Genomic DNA, 17,575 nt, shown 5'->3' with positions numbered 1-17,575 from the left:
GTAATCCACTAATAGCAACTCTTTCCAACTCAGAGATGCCCCTACTGTAGCACAGTGTGACTGCTTTGTGAATCAATGTTCAAAGCTAAAAGGGAGCTACATATTTATGCACTGAAGCTCTTCTATATTCCACCCACCCGTTTACAGCACCAATAGATGAAAAGGGTTTGCAAAAGATTAGGCTCCCTCTTTAACCTCGGAATGCTACAGAATGCAACACGCTGGAGTCCTAGAGATTAAAGGCAGCACATTGCAAGAGGATGAGTGCTTTTGAGATTAGAAATATAGATAACAAAACCAAGAAAAGGGGATTGTAACTGCTTCATTATAAGTATTATGCTCTGGCATGAAAGCATGACTTCAACACCTTTCGTGATTTTTTTGAATAACTGAGCCTCATAGCTTCGGTATCTGACAGCATCCGAAAGGAGCCTTACGAAAACATTTGGAGGCAAGCGGGCCTTCTCAGTTATCCACCGCACACTGGACCACTGAGTAGGATCAAATGAAAAATTCATCGGTTTTGTAGTCAGCGTGTTAAGCTGCATCGGGCAAAAGCTATTGTCTGCACTAATTCTGTCTCTGCTTCTCCAGTTCTGGCACCCTCAAAGAACCTGACCTACGCTCATCAGTCAGCACAGTTCTCCCAGCAAAATACCTAGGCCATTAGAGCAATCTGGCTGGGAATGCAAAATTAAATTTTTCCCTTATTGCAGCGATTAAAAAAAAAAAAAAAAAAATCCACTGGGTTAGACCAAACAGATTTTTTTTCTCTTTTAAATCTGCTGTGAAGTTGCTTGAAAGTTACTGTGCAGTAATTGCTTCACAATTAGCTGGCCAGCTACAGATCACTGGTCATTTCCTTGTTTTACACAGCAATGGGAAACATAGGAGACTTAGCGGATTTAATTATCCTATAACATGATTTTACTGAATTTCAGCCAGTCTCACATTAAGGATATCATTTGTGTACATGTTCTTATTTCTCTGTTTCCACTGAACAAAGAGAATCAATTTGTCTCTGCGTGGAGCAAAGCAGGTACTTCCAGAAAGATGCCAGTGAAGAGCTGCAGTAAGTACAGGGTTTCAGCACCCAGGGGAGACCCACAGAACATCTGTCAGAAACCTGCCTCCTATTTGGCAGAAATTTGGCAAAAATTACATGAATCAAAGATATTTCAACAAAACACTTCAAATTTAATTTCAGACTTCAGAGGGGGGGCTTATCAGAGAGTTATAATGCATGCTATTATACCATTTGATTTAGTAAAATTTGGGTATAGCACTGAGTGGAATAAATACCTTTTCACTCTTATTTTCTTTGTCTGCACCTTGATCTTTGCTGACTTTGATTCCCTTCGGCTGTATGGCAGAAACTCCCTGAAAAACAATGCACATATTACACGCATTAGAAAAGAGCATTATAGCCACAAAACAAACATCCAGAATTTAGGTACTGCCAACAATAAAGCTACCCAGTGCACTCTTCATTTTGCTCCATGTAGAAGGGCACTGCAGTGCAGTCTTTAAATTACATTCTTTTACCCAATTTACAAATATTCTCAACTCTTTTTAGTGCGCACCGATATCTAGCCTCATCTTTTCATTCAATAAAACATTACTCCGAAGTCAACAATATGGATGCACATCCTTGATACAGAGCTCAGTATGGGCTCCTGAAGTGTCAGTTCGTATTTATTCAGATAAAGACCAGTGTCCACGCACACAGACACCTTATAAAAGACACACATTTTGCCTCCACGTGATATTTCTCTTTGCTGCTCTTTATTCTTTCAAAATGTAATATATTCCCACTCTCCTGACAGCATTTTATTTTGGTGAATGGAGTTGGGACTGCGCAGTGCTGCTGAAAATCTGTGAATGTCCCGTTTCCTACAGCCTACAGTTGAAAGCAACTTGAATTTCAAGTTATCCGTCTTTCCCTTGAGCTCTCTAGACTGGCTAGGAAAGTAAGGGTCAGAGATACAGCAGAACACTTGAATGTTCTGACAGGTTTTTCGGATCTTTTCTGTGAAAAAGCTGATAGAGAAAGGGAGCCAACTCAGTCACCATCACTGTGATTTTTGCCATCACTGCTTGAGCGCCTTCCCAGCACAGCTACTGAAAGTCTTAATAGATTTTGAAAGACTCCCTGGAGCACGAGAAAAATAATGGACGCAGTTGTGCCAGATTCGACTACAGTTGTCAAAAAGGTCTCCTCAGGTCTACTCATCCACCAAAATTCTCAATTAAATTGTCAGATTATACCAAAAGTACATAAAAGTCTTGGGGGGGTTGTGGGTACTCCAAGGCAGGCAGAATTGTGCGCCTTTTCTTACTAAGGTATTAAAAGGTTTCTTGCCTTGGCCTTGCAGATGAGGAGGCATCTAAATCTCTTGAAATTTAACTTGCTCCCAAATAGCTACTTCAGGTCCCTTTGGTGACATATTTTACACAGAGTTGCTAGTGTGAAGCTGGCTAATTTTAATTACACTTTTGTTCATTTGGATAACAGATTGTATTTTTAGGTTATGAAATATGAACAAATTAAAACACACAGGGGCAGACTCAATTACACAGGTGTGAGGACTGAATTAACACCTAGTCAACAGATTTACATCTACTTGATTTACATCAGAGAAACAAGGTTTCCAATCAGGCCAGACAAGTAATCAATCAATCACATGGTCTATAAGCGGAAACTCTGGCAGAAAGGAGGGACACAAAAATTGATGGAACTTGCTGGAAGAAATCTAGCCAAGTTTAAAATGAGTATTAAACTTTTATTAAGTTTTGGAATGAAAATAGATATAAACTTACTTTTGGTACGTTAGACAAAGCCTGAACCACGAACACGACAGGATTTCCTGCATTCTTGATAGCTTCTACTGCTTCCTCGTGTGTGGCGTTTTGTAGGTCTACCCCAGAAACCTAACAAACAATGTTTATTTTTATTACGTAGCTTGGTTTTTGGCACAGAGTCATTACAAGAGATCCCAAACATTCGCAGAAGATTTAGCGTATCTGAGGAAGGTACCAAAAGCAGTCAAGAGAAATTATTTTTAAAGTATATTTCCATGATGGTTTAAGGAAAAGTATGTTACTTGGTATTCATAATTAAAAGATGGCCATATGTTTCCTACAGCAATCCTTCTGGATAAAAACATAAGGAATAAGATTGTCAGAGAATGTTAAATATGATGGTAGGTATAATACAACTCTCTCAGATTTTACCTGTTTGTGAACTAAACCCGGTTTGAAACAATTTTTCCAAACTTCACACACAACCCTAGAGCACGTCCAAGAACGGCATTATCAGCTTGGGAACCCACATTCAGTAGAATTCACTTGGAGAAAAACGAATACAAAACCAACACAGAGCCAGAGATGAGAGCCAGGAATGGCTTCCTCCCCTACGGCACCTGCCAGAATCAAGGATTTCCCCCAAACAGTAGTTAGTCAGACTGTTAACTATTTCGAATTAACACACACAAAATAACAGACCAAATTTCAGCATGAAATTGGTTCTTCTATATATTATAACTTATAAAGGTATGCTATAACTTATTACTCATTTATACGGGAAGGCGGCACTCTCATTTTTTTCATTTCCCATCAGATACCAGGATCTATCTTTTCTTAAATATAGAGGAGAATGTTAAAAGAACTCCATAGTCAGACCTTAAAAAAGAAAAGACGACATCAGGGGTTTCTTTCGGTTTTCAAAACACAGTGTCGTCAATACTTCATGAAGCGGTGGCACTATTTTGTCCCTCCCTCCTCCCAAAGCTGTTTGAGTCAATCTTTGTTTCTTAGAATGAAAAGGTAAGTTTATCTGCATTTACCTCAAGTATTTTATCTCCAGTTTTTAAAGCCCTTGTTCTTCCTGCTGGGCTGTCTTCCAAAACTTGTTTGATAAAGATCCCTTTAAGTTCTTCTCCATTCTTCAGGCGCTTTATGACAGTTTGTCCACCAACAATACTGATTCCAAGAGACACATGAGGGTCTCTAAAGATCTCAACACTGAAAAAATACACGCGGTAGTTTAACAGCTTGAAAGAGTTTTTTAAACTATAAATGCAAAGCTTTAAATAAATGTAAGCGTCTAGTCTTTCAAGAAGATTTAAGAGAGTAAAGGGATGAGAGCATTCTTAGGCTTCTGGCTTTAACAGAGGTGGCTTTTTACCCTCAGTAGACCTCACCCGAAAAAAAAGAACAAAATTCTGCTGCCAACCCATGCCCACTGCTCTTCCAAATAGGCTTTTATTTCAGAGAAAGTCACAGTAAAACAGGCAGGTCTTCAAGTAAAGGCTCATCCTCTTTCAGTTTGAGCAAATTGTCTGGAAATGGCAAATACTACAATAGTATTAGCTAGGTAAATAATAAAACAAAGTGTCTCACACAATTTTCTGAGCACTGACTTCGGTGTATCAGATACGTATCAATCAGCTTAAGCAGGAATTTTCTGATCCTATTTTACTTAGGACCATAAAAACAATTCACCTAAAAATGTTAACAATACAACAAGGATGTGGCTAAAACTTGGCTGGGCAATTCGGAGTTCTGCCATCAAGTTGAGCAGAGAACCCACAGAAAAGGAGACAGCAGCACCATGTGCATTGTTCACACCTAATAGTTATTAAATGAGCAAGAACTTGTAGGTCATCCACAACGTAAACCCGCCAAGCTTTCCCAAGTCAGCTGTATAAACAGAAGGCATAATTCTGTTGAACATCTGTTAAAAATTCAGTGTATCTAAGAAAGCCCAAGGTACACAAGTACCTTAAAGTTACTGGCAGAGGAGGGAAAAAAAAACCAAAACATAAGAACTAATCGGGCTAAAGAAAAAAAAAAGTCATAAGGTAAATGGGAAGAAATCACGTAATCATATGAACATACGTCCGTGGTGGTCCCCAGTGGCTGAAGTTTGGAGTTTCTTCTCCTTCTCCTTCTTCTCTCTCAGGTAATTCACTAATTGGGGACAGAGGGAGGGGAGGAATAAAAAAAAATAAATGAAAAAGGCATCACACATGCCAGGTCACAATTCCTTGCATATTTTGTGTCTGGCAGTGAGACAGCAACGCCTTCGCACTCTGTCCAGTTCAAACCAAATGTGCAGAGTCAACAGACTAGACAGGAATTTTTGTATTTAGGTTTAAATGTACTTAAGGAATGCTCCAGAAGTAAACATGATGGGCAGACCAAATTTATAAGCTGCTCTGCGATATACAAATCCGCACTGCATTTCCTCATTTGAAATGACTATTTAAGCAATTAACATTTACTTTCTGATAAATATGCCGTGATTCTTATAGAGGGATATAAACATGATAAAACCAGTCTAGCTGACCAGAAAGCACATCACGATGCAACTGGGAGAACGGATCCGGTCTGTTCCATCAAACACCCCAGAACAGGGTGTTAATTAAACTTCCGTACTATATGTGACTCACCAATTCACAGAATAGGAACAGAAGTGTGGAATTGCATGCTCCCACAGAAAGGCTGAAACAATACATCCTTGCACACATTTTTCTGTAGATCCTGAGAGCTGTAAACGCTACTCTTAAACGGCAAAAAGGAAGTAGGATGTTGTGCTGGAGAAATAATGCCCTCACCTTGTTGCTGAGCTGCTTTCCCTCTGAGGGAAGATTACAGATGAATTAGGGAAGTACTGAGGATTTGAATCAACAGGCCCCAAAAGCAGATCCACTACACACTCACCCAAAACTGGTGGGGAAAGAATGGGGCACTTGGCAGGTGTGGCAAATATCTACAACCAGTGCCAGCTCGAGGTTTCTCAGCGCCACTGGCAAGGCTAAAACTTCCTGCATAGGCCTGAGAGCCATGGCTGAACTGGTCTTCCCAAAAGGAAGAACAAAGGAAAGGAAAAACCAAGAGGACAGAGCTATGATAAGGAGCTAAGAGGAGAGCTCCTTAAGCAACTAATGACCAATGCTGCTGGTAAAGCCTACATCCCTCTCCTCCGGGGCACATTCCCTCACTGTGGAGTAAGTGAAGCCGATGGCAGAGCCATTCGCACTTTTCTGTCCCACTACTCAGGGGAGGGAATGTGGGAAGTAAAGATTCAATAAGGTTGTAAGGCAGAATTCAGCTCCCTGGGCAAAAGTCGTAGAACGGGGCATCTATGTATGCCTTACTGTTTCACACACCTTTTGATGGTTCGCCAGCTAAGTACAGCAAGAAGATAGTTAAGATCTTTAATTGAAAATCTTCAAAAAACTGCAGTCTTTCTCCATACCTGCACAACGTTGTTCTAGGCTGAGATAAGGTGGTTACTCTCCCAGACTCCAGGTCCTTGGAATAAACATAATCCTCCCCTTTTAGTTCTTCCTTTTCAATAGCTTCCAGATCAACATCAAGCCCAGGTCCTTTAGAGTCAAGCTGAAGCTTTGTACCTGAAGGAGAAAAGGTGTAGATGTGAACTTTTGCTTCCTCTGTCCCGGCATCTACCAGTTATCACCCTTGGAAACAGACTCCTTAGCTCACCATGTTCCAAATGTGGATGTTGTGTGATGATCGAGAGACTCAGAGACACAAAACATTTATTTCTGAAGGAAATGTAAACCACACTAAACACTCTTTTATAGCAGCTTGGTTCTGATGTACATACAGTCAAGTGATAACAGGAAATGGTAAATCTTTGCGGAACTGAGATACGCTCAGGTACAACTTACACAACTGACGCTCCTCACAAAAACACATGATTAGAAGTCGTGAATCCAACCTTTATGCAAAGCCCTGCTCCAGCACAGAACCCCATCCCGCTGGGGAAGACTGTTATCATTTTGGTGACATAAGTACCAACGTTAATTGAACCTTGCAAGGCTCATCAGTCTGCCACTGTAGCTTACACAGTCTCTGCTGTACAAGATGCAGGTGACAAAGAAATGAAAGAACCCAACTTCTGTCTCTCAACAAGTGAGTGCTATCTCAGGCAGGCTGATAAATTTATTTCCCTGAGGAACTACCACATTCTAATCATCCATCTCTGGCCATCTGACAAGGAGAAGCTTTGCTCCTGAGCACAGATTACAGAACCAAGATAGGGGGCAATTATCTACCCAGAGCTCACCTGCAAATTTTGTTTGTGGTAAAGTTACCTCCTGAGCTGGTCACATTTTTTTTAAATGCAAAAAAAAAAAATCAGCAGTCGAAAGGGACTCAAACAAATATCTGACGAAAATTACAGGCATGAGCTATTTTACTTACTCATGGAGTCCTACTGCGGACGTTAACTACACAGAAGAAAGTGATTCTCCACAGCAGCCACTTCCAATATCAACTGTGACAACTGTAAGTGAAGATTCGGAGGAGGAAGCAAGATCATGAAGCTGAAACCTATTCAAAGCCAGACTCTCTTAAGCCTGCAGAAGTCTTCATTTGAATATTTTATCATTTGAATAAATCTGTGTTTTGGTATAAAATTTAAGTTTGTAAATATGAAATTATAAAATAAAGAAAAAACTTTTTACAAACCTAAATCCGTCTTGTTTTTTGCTCCTGACTGGGTAGTTTCAGTATCAAATATGTCTTTTGGGTAGCCATTGTGTGCTGTGGTTCCAGAAAATAGTGAATTTATACCAGCATTTTCTTCACACTTCACAGAGGAGAAAAAAAAAGTAATTAAAGTTAGAAAGCAACGCTATCAACTTATACAGGGGTATTTGACATGAGCATTGATTTTTACAGCAAACATTCATTTTCTCAACTACATTCATATTTATTCAGATAACTATGAAATACTAACTGCTTATTTATGCACTATATTAAGAAGAGGCATGAAAAATGTTACATGCAATTGCAATTTAAAGCAACTGTATCTTTCTACTTGCCTGTAATCCAGACAAGCAGTTCTTTACTCTTGCTCATTTTCTGGTTTTAAGTAGCGAATGTATAAATTTAATATTGTGCACTCTGGTGTAAACCTGTCACTAGAAACTGCATTGTAGCCTGTTTATGTACATAATACATAAGGAGACAAGCCAAACAAAACCTGAAATTCTCTGTGGCTGTAACATTAAATCCTTTTCCACTTCAGTTTTTTCACATAAAAGCGTACTTCTCGGGAGCTGGTGCATGGAAGGCTGGTATTATCATTTTTTTGTTTGGCAAGTGAATGAACAAAGACTCAGAAAAAAGTATTTCTCAGAATACTTGAGGAGGACACATAAATAAGAGTTTTGCAATTTACCTGACGCTCCGTCTCCTCCTACTCCTTCATCCACCAGTATGCTTGTTACATTGCTTCTGCCATATCGTTTTTTGATCGACTGCACTATCATCTGGCTCGAGGAACTGATTTGGATTAAAAATAATGAGGAAAAGAGGGAGCTCCTTTCACTGACATTGCTGCTGAGGCCCCTGGACTATTAAAACCGTAAACTAACATTCTGCTATAGCTAACATGCACCATGTTAGTACAGCTTGCAAAAAAGAACGGAGCCCACAGATCAGAGGTGGGAAAGAAGACGCAGGTACAGGATGCCTGTAAATACACCAGCCACAGCACGTACCTCACTGGAGGAGCTAAATACACAGACACCAAGTAACCGAACGAACCTTCCAAAATGTACAAAAGGGTAGACTTGTGTCCGTTAGAGGTCCTCAGATCTCATCTAGTAATTACAACACCAGAAAGACTCCTTACAGAGTTTAGGCCTGGAGTTTGCCTTAAGGTATGGGTCCCATGGCGAGGGTACAGCACTGACACCGACACAGCATCCCTTACCATTTGATCTTTAGTGAACCGATATTCCAGGGACTGTTTTGGACTTAGGTTAACACCGGATCTCAAGTCTGGTGTTTCAGTAGTCTCGAGTTGCTTTGCCCATCGCTCTGTATTGAGGTTCCTCTCTGAAGATGTCTTCTCTCCAGTGGATGCATTATATTTCAGGAAGTCTGAATCTTCTTCATACTCATCATCCACCAACATTTCCCGTTCTTCATCCATTTCTTCTGTCCTGGGTTTCAGAAATTCATGCATCTCCCATGACTCCTCATACTTACTGTCATTTTGAGAAAGCTGAAACGACCTTCCCAAGTCCAAACTTGGTTCATCAACAAGTTCTTCTTTAAAAGGTGTTTCATCTCTGAAACCCTGCATAAAACATTACAGGAATAGAGATTTTACATTATGTTTCTTGCTCACTCCTTTAAAACTATGTTTTATGTTAGGCCCATATTAAAAGTACAGACTGATTTTTAAAGGGAATATCTTCTACATTTTGCACTTCCTAAAAGAAAATACACTCTCTGACTTATGATTTTAAGACCAAATGTAGACACTGCATTTTATTTTTTAATATAAAGAAATTCAAGTTGCACAGCTTAGATATTCCTGCAGCCGTTTAGAATAACCAACCTGGACTGAAGTTAGGGAATGAGAATTATTAAATAACACAAAAAACCTACAGGAAAAAGTATATATAAATCCAGCTAAACTATCCCTGACCAGACTTATCTGCTATTGCTTTATAAATGCATGTACATTTCTCACAATACCACCAGCTAAACAAAAACCAGCCTGAGTTTGCTTATGCAAAAGTATCAACGTTAAAAAAAAAAAAAAACCACAAACAAAACCCCCCAAACCAAAAGCCACACTCATTTGTCCCTCCCTTGGGTATTCCATACAATATTTTAACCTGCAAGAGAGGTGAAATGGATGACCCACATCCTTAAAAAAAGAAAAGAAAAGGAAAAAAAGACATAATTGACTGCTCATTATCTAATACCCTTACTGTTTTAAAGGGAACTTTCTGCTGAATTCAAACCACAGAACAAGAAACCGGAAAAAAAAACAAAGCGAAAAGAAAAGGTATTAAAACCCACTCTGAAAGATCTCGCTCAACAGTTCTTTTTCTGGGATTTGTCGCGTGCCTCCCCAATTTCCAGTGCTCCATGTTTTGCCTAAACCAAATGGGGCGCTCATGGAGCGAGTCTGCACAGGCGTCTCTGAAATTTTACGCCTTGCACCGCTACCAGAAAGCTCGCCACACACAGAAAGCTTTTCCTCCCTTTTCTTCAGGCCACCAAGGATGTGTGCCCAAACCCCATCTTCAAGGCACCGAAACCCCAAACACCCAAACCAATCTACAGATTCAGGGGTCCTCAGTCAAAATGTTTTTGTTTCTGCTCCCTGCCCCTTCCCAGACTCCCCAAGGTACTTCGCTATTCCTGACCTTTAGTGTCAGAATCCTGTTTTGTCAGGTTTGTACAAATGCAGAAGAAAAAAAACCCCAGATGCTGCCAAAATGTTCGCACAGTTCAAATGAGAGGCAGGAGAGAAAATAAGAGACAGGCGAGAGCATAAGGAAACAATGCAGTAATTCTAGCTGGCATGAAAGCAGAACATTAGCAATCCAGAAATGAGCATATTTTTCATAAGCATTAAATATTCCTTTAATCTACTTGACCTGTGTACCTCAATCTCAAAAAATACCCAGTCTGAAGAGATTCTAATTCTCTTCATCTCTACTTCATTGCGTTTCACTTCACTGCTGCAGCATCATTCTCCAAGCCCTTCTGGAAGAGGCACCAACTTCATCGCTGTATAAAACAGTTGACTTAGCTCAGAACCACCCAGCAATTTGTATTACCATCTCCTGATACCGCGCTTAGGTGTGTATAATCACAGGCTGCTGCACTGCAGTAGCAGACGCTACCAATGGAACAGGGAATACTGCAAACATGACAGTAAAGTCTACTGTTGTAGCATATAAAAATCTTCAAGTTCTTTTTTTTTTTTTTTTTTTTTTTAAAATTCAGCTTTGTCAGCGCTATGCTAGTGTGTAAAAGTGGAAGCCATCACGACACACCACTCTTGGCTCTTAGATGAGCAGGTAAGATAATAAATGGATGGAAATTTTATACTATTGCTCTAAGCTACTACCACTGCTTTCATACATAAGCTAAAACAAAATACAAGCAAATACTTTTGCATGTATTTTGTACAAATTGATCATTCCAGTTTCTATATTCAGAAGGACTTTAAGATAAAATACTTAAAAGTACTTAATAATGTTAGTTTTACTTAGGAAGCAGAGAAACAATCTGAGTTGGCAGAGGACTAATTGCTCTGACAGGAACCCTTCTTATGCACCTGGAAAACAACAAACTCCATTTTACATCGTGAAAATCAGTAAATATCATGTCCAAGCTAATTTCTACATAGTTTACCTACATCTATCCTGTAATATTGCTTCTTTTGGTGGATCTAATACACCATTTCAGCCTTAAGGATATATTTGCATCCAGAGACAGGCAGGCATGTTTTGCAACGAGAAAATCTATTATTTACTTTTATTACTGTGTTGCAGTTCTGGATGATCCTTTATCTATTGTCTTTTATGGTCTAAAAAGAATGCATTTATCAACGTGAATTAATAAAAAATTTGCAAAGCAATTGAGAACAGACGAAAATTCAAAAATATCCATATCTCTCACTCTACACAGGTCAGCATTGCACTAGTATTGCCTATTACCCTGGTATCCGAGTTTCTCACTACCTTTAGTGCTTCATCCTCTCGCAATAAACAGAATTATTTCTCAGAAAATAAGAGGAGAATTGAGGAAGAGAGGAAAGAAATCACTCAAGACCAAGAAGACGAAGAAGAGATTTCAAGCTTGCCTTATACACTAGACTACTTTTTTGTTCCGCTTCATTATAATAAAAAGTGTTCTGCCTCCATACCTGACTTTCTTTGCAAAGCTGAACCAACTACTGACAATGACTATATAACTTAGCGTTCCTATTTCATATCCAAGGTAACCCGAGGTATTTTAATGACATAGTAAATTCGATAAGGCAGTCTGGGAATTGCATTGTGCTACACACATGCTTACTGGTCACAATACAAGTAAAATACAGTTAGCTGTTAAGAGTCTTTTTCTGAGGGAATCCAGCCTGAAGTCTATCCGATACTTAAGTCCTACCTGAAAGACATACTATTTTTTTTACTTTAAAACGTCATTTCCTGCCTGTATTAACTTAAGCTGAACCAAAAGAGAAATCAAATACCTGTGGTGCTTCAAGTATTATTGAGAAATTAATATTATCTACTGGTTCTGGAGATCCAGGGCTGGTTTTAATGTTGCTGGAATCCACACTCTGCACGGTCTCCTCCTCTTTGCTTTCTGCCTAAGAAAGGCAATCAAAATGACGAGTCAGGAAAACAAACAAAAAAATTCCCACGTTTTTCAATAAACTAAAAAGGAACTAGCCATTAGAAAAGAGATGGGAAAAAGTTACAGGTTCATAAAAAAAGTCATAAATGGAGGAGACAAAGACAACAGCTTTCATTCTTTAAGATATCAGTACAGATACAGTAAAAAAATAAAGAGATGTGTAGGAAAGACAAACAAATACAAGGATATGAACAATGAAATATCACTTTTTAGAAAAGGAAAGAATATATTTAACAGCCTTCCTACGTTCCTAATTCACCACTCCTCTACCAGTTTGAATTACAAGCACTTTCTATTAGACGGTGCTTTACTTTAATTAATTTTGCCTCTGTGCTCTTGATGAACAATACTGCAGTGTTCTCAAGTAAACTACTGTCTGTTCCAAAGCCCCGATTCTAGAAAAAGGAAATTCTACTTGAACTTACAGTCTTGACTTCAAACAGATTAAGTTTCTTTGATGTCAGTGGAGCTCAAGCAAGCAGTTAGCAATGTCTTAGAGTGAAATGCACTTCAGCACATATTCAAGTGATTTGCTGAATTGCTTGAACCATGTCAGAGCTACGCATAGGCCAGTGCGCATAGGTTTGCCCAGACGTCTTCTGATTCCACATGGGTGTTCTTTCAGAAGGAACTTGAGACCACTGGTTTTCCAGTCAGACCTTTTGGACTTGAACCTTTGGACTCTTGTCCTTCAGGACAAGAGGTAACGGGCACAAACTTGAACATAAGAAGTTCCACCTAAACATAAGGAGGAACTTCTTTACTTTGAGGGTGGCAGAGCACTGGAATGGGCTGCCCAGAGAGATGGTGGAGTCTCTGTCTCTGGAAACATTCAAAACCTGCCTGGACGTGTTCCTGTGCCACCTGCTCTGGGTGACCCTCCTCTGGCAGGGGGTTGGACGAGATGATCTCCAGAGGTCCCTTCCAATCCCTATCATTCTGTGTTCTGTGAGGTTGAGCTGCCTGTATGCCAGCTAGCCAGAATTTCTGGACATGTGGAGGTGTATGCATCGCTACTTAGTTGCTTTCCACATGCCTACAAACTTCTACCCCCCAAATACAACAACCCAGTCTACACATCATAAAGTCAAATAGAAGAAAGTTAAAATCAGTCCTTACCACCAAAGGCTTGCAGATTCCAAGAGAAACGGTACCTGGGGGCACAGATTTCAACACTTCCACTGCCTCTGCTAAAGTGGCACTGTCCAAAGATTTCTCATTTACAAACACCAAGCGGTCACCAGGTAAAAGCTCGCCCCCACGTTCGGCCACTCCGCCTGCCACCAGAGAGCTGATCACAATGGCTGTTCTTGTTGGATCCAAGGGATCCTGAAAAAAAGAAAAAAAAAAAAAAAAGAAAAAAAAAATTAAAAGTAAAAGTCAAAGCCACCAGAAAGATGATGTATATTTTGACCACTTAAGCACATTCATCATCCAGTGGTACAGAACTGAAGCTTGCTGCGACATTCAAAAGGACCATCTGCTAATACTGCCACGGCTTAACAGTTTACAAAAAGAAAGGTTTGCAGTAGGAAGATATTCTGTCACTTGCCTAATCCATTAAGAAATTTTGAGATCTGAAAGCTGACTGATACCCTGCCTGCCCTTCTTCGACACGCAGAACCGGCCGGGCCAACCTGCAGACGGACCACCACCGCTGGCACTCTTCTGCAAGCCTCCAGCCAGCCTCTTACCTCCTAATGGTACATAAAATAACCGCTCTGCAGGCCATTCAAAAGCTTCATAGCAGCAAAACTGATGTTAAAAGAAATCATTGCAAGACCAGAAATTGAATTAAAAACATTATTAAGTTAAAAAATAAACCCCAAACATTCAAGAAATAGCAGTATACGTTTGCTATGTTACTGCAGTGTTCCTGCTTTGTCAAATCTGCATGACAACTCCTAAAAGACGTTTTCTCCACCCGTGAAGCTTCCATAAGAGAGAATACAGGGGACTGCAACAGAAGAGTAACTAAGATTATTACTGAAGACAAAAAACACTGTAGTGGTGTATACAGAGGATTGTGAAGTAGAAAATGTTATACACATTGGAGAGGCTGTAAACTGATGCAAAGATATTCACTTAATTTTTTTTCCAGTACGAGCCTTTGTGTTGTGTCATGTACCATTTCTATCATGCATTCAGCCATTTAAAAATTCATCCTCAATCCAATGAAACGATTTTAAGTTATTATATAGTGGCAGAAAGATACACAAAACAAATTTATGGGGGTCTTTTTGTTTCCTTTTATATTTTTTAAAGATTAGAATTCACCTTTCTCCCCCTTGCTATGGGCTCATAAAGTTCACAAATGCTCTTTGTATGCACTGGCTCTTCAAATGCATAATCATGTACTATTTTTCCCTCAGGACTCGCATCTTATTCAGGGCACGGGAGGGATTAAAAAAAAAAAAAAGAAAAAAAAGGAGGGGGGGCAAAATTCAAATCACAAAGACCACCATGAATTCAGCACCTCAGTGTTAATTTGAAAACAGGAATGCTTTTTTTAACTCTTTATTTTTATATAAGTATGCATTGCTTTCCAAGGGAATGTGTTTTTTTTAAGGTGTGTGCAAACACATGAGGTAACGAATGTAATATCTGTAAATGGCTGAAATTAGAGACCTGAAATCAGAGTCCAGCAGGAAGAGCCACGCTGAAGCTGAATTCAAGTAAATATATATTACTAATAATTCTCTCCTGTTCTACTGCTTAATCCTGCCGTTTTATAATCTTTCCAAACACTGGGTATCCGCATTGAAGAAAAGAGGCTTCCTTGCGAGTTTCATGTCTTGATAATCGAGCCCAGGGGCCTCCCTCGGCTGCGTGACGGCGTTGTGCCCACGGAACGCGTGCCCAGAGGCTCGGGCTGCCCCACTGCTTGTGCTCTGCCCCACTGCTTGTGCTCTGACCCGCTGCGTGCAACGCCCAGGGGAAAGGATTGCATTTTGTTTCCAACGGCGAGCTATCCGCGTTCTGCGCCCACTTCGGAAATGCTTAGAAACAAACCAACCCCAAAGGCAGGAAGACCAGAAGAAGAATCCAAAGGATTCCAAAACGTGAAAAAAAAAGAAGAGGTTTTGCTTTATGAGTGTTGAATTTTGAAAACGAAGAGTTCCTGCTGCCCTTTGTGTAGGGAGCCAGCTCTGCCTGCCCTTGCCGACAAATCCATGTGCCCGACCATCCCGATGACAGCTGACCACAGAACAAATGCTCCGCTTGACACAGGCTTTTGAGATGGTTTTAATTTTTGGGTCTGCTCCAATGCAAAATAAAAATAACCTTTTGGACTCGTTTGCAAAACCAGGGTCGTGTTGAGACAGCCATTTTCCAGCAAGGAAGGCAGCGTTTGCATCAGGAATGCTTCGCTAATAGAACAAAACCAGCAAGTTTTCCTATCATGGGCTCATCTTGCCATGGCAAGCAAGGTTTATGCTGGTTCCCTAAATGGGTGAACGCTCTCTCAGCAAAACTACACCTTTGCTGACATAACAGCTTTTATAATATGACTTGTGCTGGCTTAGCTATATTGATAAAAAAGGAAGAAAACAAAACCAGCACTCATCCTTACTGGCGCAGATAAGCTGACAAAAACATTTGGGAGCGAATTATGGCGCTGGCTGAGAATGTGGCAGATCCAGGTTCCAATCCCTGCTCTGTCTGATCCAAAGCTGCTCTTTTTTGGGTTCCAGATCAGAACCACTTAAGCAGGACATGGAAATCTCACCATTAGCTTCTTCTATGCAGATATTCAACGTCAGTGGCCTAACTACCACATTTCTGATGAGAAACAGTCCTGTTTCCAATTAAAAGTTTTCACTGAAATAAAAACATTTTGGCTTCAATAAATCATCGTGTTTTGGTAAGAGATAATTTAGCTGAAAAAGCGTTCCAACCAGCTTTAATCCTCGTGCTAAAAAGGAAGACAGAGTTCTTGCAACACAGGCAGTTCCTATGCAGCAAAGTTTTGAGAACGTCGTGGTTCTCTTCGCTGCTTCACAACATGCATGGGTGTAACCGTGTATTGGAATTGTTTCATGAGGAGCAGCAGCAGAAATCGTCTTTAAAAAAAGGGGCCCATGTTAAAACCTGTTGTTCAGGCAAATCCAAAACAGGGGTTATAATTACACTGCTGTTTTCAAGCAGAGGGAGCTATTGCACAGGAAGAGAAGAGCAATAAAATCTACACAGTGACAGGGCTAAGCCAGTAACACCAGCAGCGCTGTAACCCCCCAGGGTTTGTTACCAGTGACAGTAAATCGCAATGCAATTGCCATGAGGAACGCAACAGAAGCTGCACGTGAAGACACAGACCTACGGGATTTCAAGGTGTAATCATTAATACATATCCTCGATAATATAACATAAGGGTGAATGGAACTGTGGATTGCACCGTGCTTTTCTTATCAAAACAAAAGGAACAATGTTTTTTGAAATCTTGCCTTATGACTTATACTCAAACCCAAATGCACCCTAAAGAAAAACACCTGCTAAAACAAGACAGCGAACACTGAATTCACATTCACATCTTGTAAACAGTGAGTGCAACTGGACTGCGTGGGTTGTCACCTTGTTTTTAAAGAAAGCGGTGCTAGCAGCTGGCTAAAAACCAGATTCCTACTTTCTGTACTAACTGCAAAAGGCAACTTCACTCCCACGGTGCCCTGATGGGCTCCAGGGCCACCTCCATGTTAACTGACCAGTTAGAACCATTCGAGGTTACTAAACAGCAGTAACTGCTACTGCACACCTACCCTAAGGCTCTTGATTCATTTTACTTGGCTCACATTAAGCCAGATAATAGTGATTTTTAGTCACTAGCAGTGAGGACCAGATTTCAGTTTGCTTTAAAGTGAAAGTCTCCTTTACTTTTATGGAGTTTACAGGCTGGGAAGAAACTCCCTCCCCAAACCCAGTGCCGAGATGTTGCTGTAATGGTACTCGGCTGGAATGCAGAAGTGACTCAACTTTGAGAGTTCAAGAAATTATTGCGTGACTTTGCATTACAGCAGAGGGAGCGTGCACAGGGCAGCCCCATGCAAGTGGGTCACCTTAAAACGGGCACGAACTGGGCTTGGTTTAAAGAGGAACTTTTAACTTCAGTTTACCGAAGGATTCCTTTACACAAATGAATCATTTATGAACAACGAGGAAAGGAATCGGACTGCAAAGTAAGGCTATCAGGAGACAAAACCCATTAACTCACAGGCACTAATTCTTTGTGCTCACAAGCACAAAAAAAAAAAGTTTGCCACTTGTATAAACGATGAAAGTTGAGCACTGCCATGCACCAGCAGCAGCCCAGGATGCTGGCCTCCAGGTAACCCTTTGAGGAACCAGTACCTTGTAGCTGTTGTCTTTT

The 17,575-nt window shown here is 40.3% G+C and overlaps 1 protein-coding gene across 10 annotated transcripts in view; it reads right to left on the bottom strand.

The window, feature by feature from the left end:
- PATJ (PATJ crumbs cell polarity complex component) overlaps window positions 1-17,575 on the bottom strand; it is a 156,718-nt gene that overhangs the window by 90,904 nt on the left and 48,239 nt on the right. For all 10 annotated transcript variants that reach the window (XR_008468023.1, XR_008468024.1, XM_054211587.1 and 7 more), the window contains exons 18-26: window positions 13,330-13,539; window positions 12,044-12,163; window positions 8,753-9,121; window positions 7,501-7,621; window positions 6,263-6,419; window positions 4,900-4,971; window positions 3,846-4,023; window positions 2,821-2,931; window positions 1,303-1,380 (exon numbers count right to left, since the gene is read on the bottom strand). Coding sequence is in view for 8 of the 10 variants with exons in the window: in XM_054211587.1 (XP_054067562.1) it covers window positions 1,303-1,380; window positions 2,821-2,931; window positions 3,846-4,023; window positions 4,900-4,971; window positions 6,263-6,419; window positions 7,501-7,621; window positions 8,753-9,121; window positions 12,044-12,163; window positions 13,330-13,539 (1,416 nt within the window). In the remaining 2 variants the exon portion in view is untranslated. The remainder of the gene's footprint in view (window positions 1-1,302; window positions 1,381-2,820; window positions 2,932-3,845; window positions 4,024-4,899; window positions 4,972-6,262; window positions 6,420-7,500; window positions 7,622-8,752; window positions 9,122-12,043; window positions 12,164-13,329; window positions 13,540-17,575) is intronic.

This window comes from Rissa tridactyla, chromosome 8, assembly GCF_028500815.1.
Source record: "Rissa tridactyla isolate bRisTri1 chromosome 8, bRisTri1.patW.cur.20221130, whole genome shotgun sequence".
Classification (NCBI taxonomy): domain Eukaryota; kingdom Metazoa; phylum Chordata; class Aves; order Charadriiformes; family Laridae; genus Rissa; species Rissa tridactyla.
The sequence above is the reverse complement of the archived record's forward strand: the minus strand, read 5'-3'. Positions and strand labels throughout refer to the sequence as shown.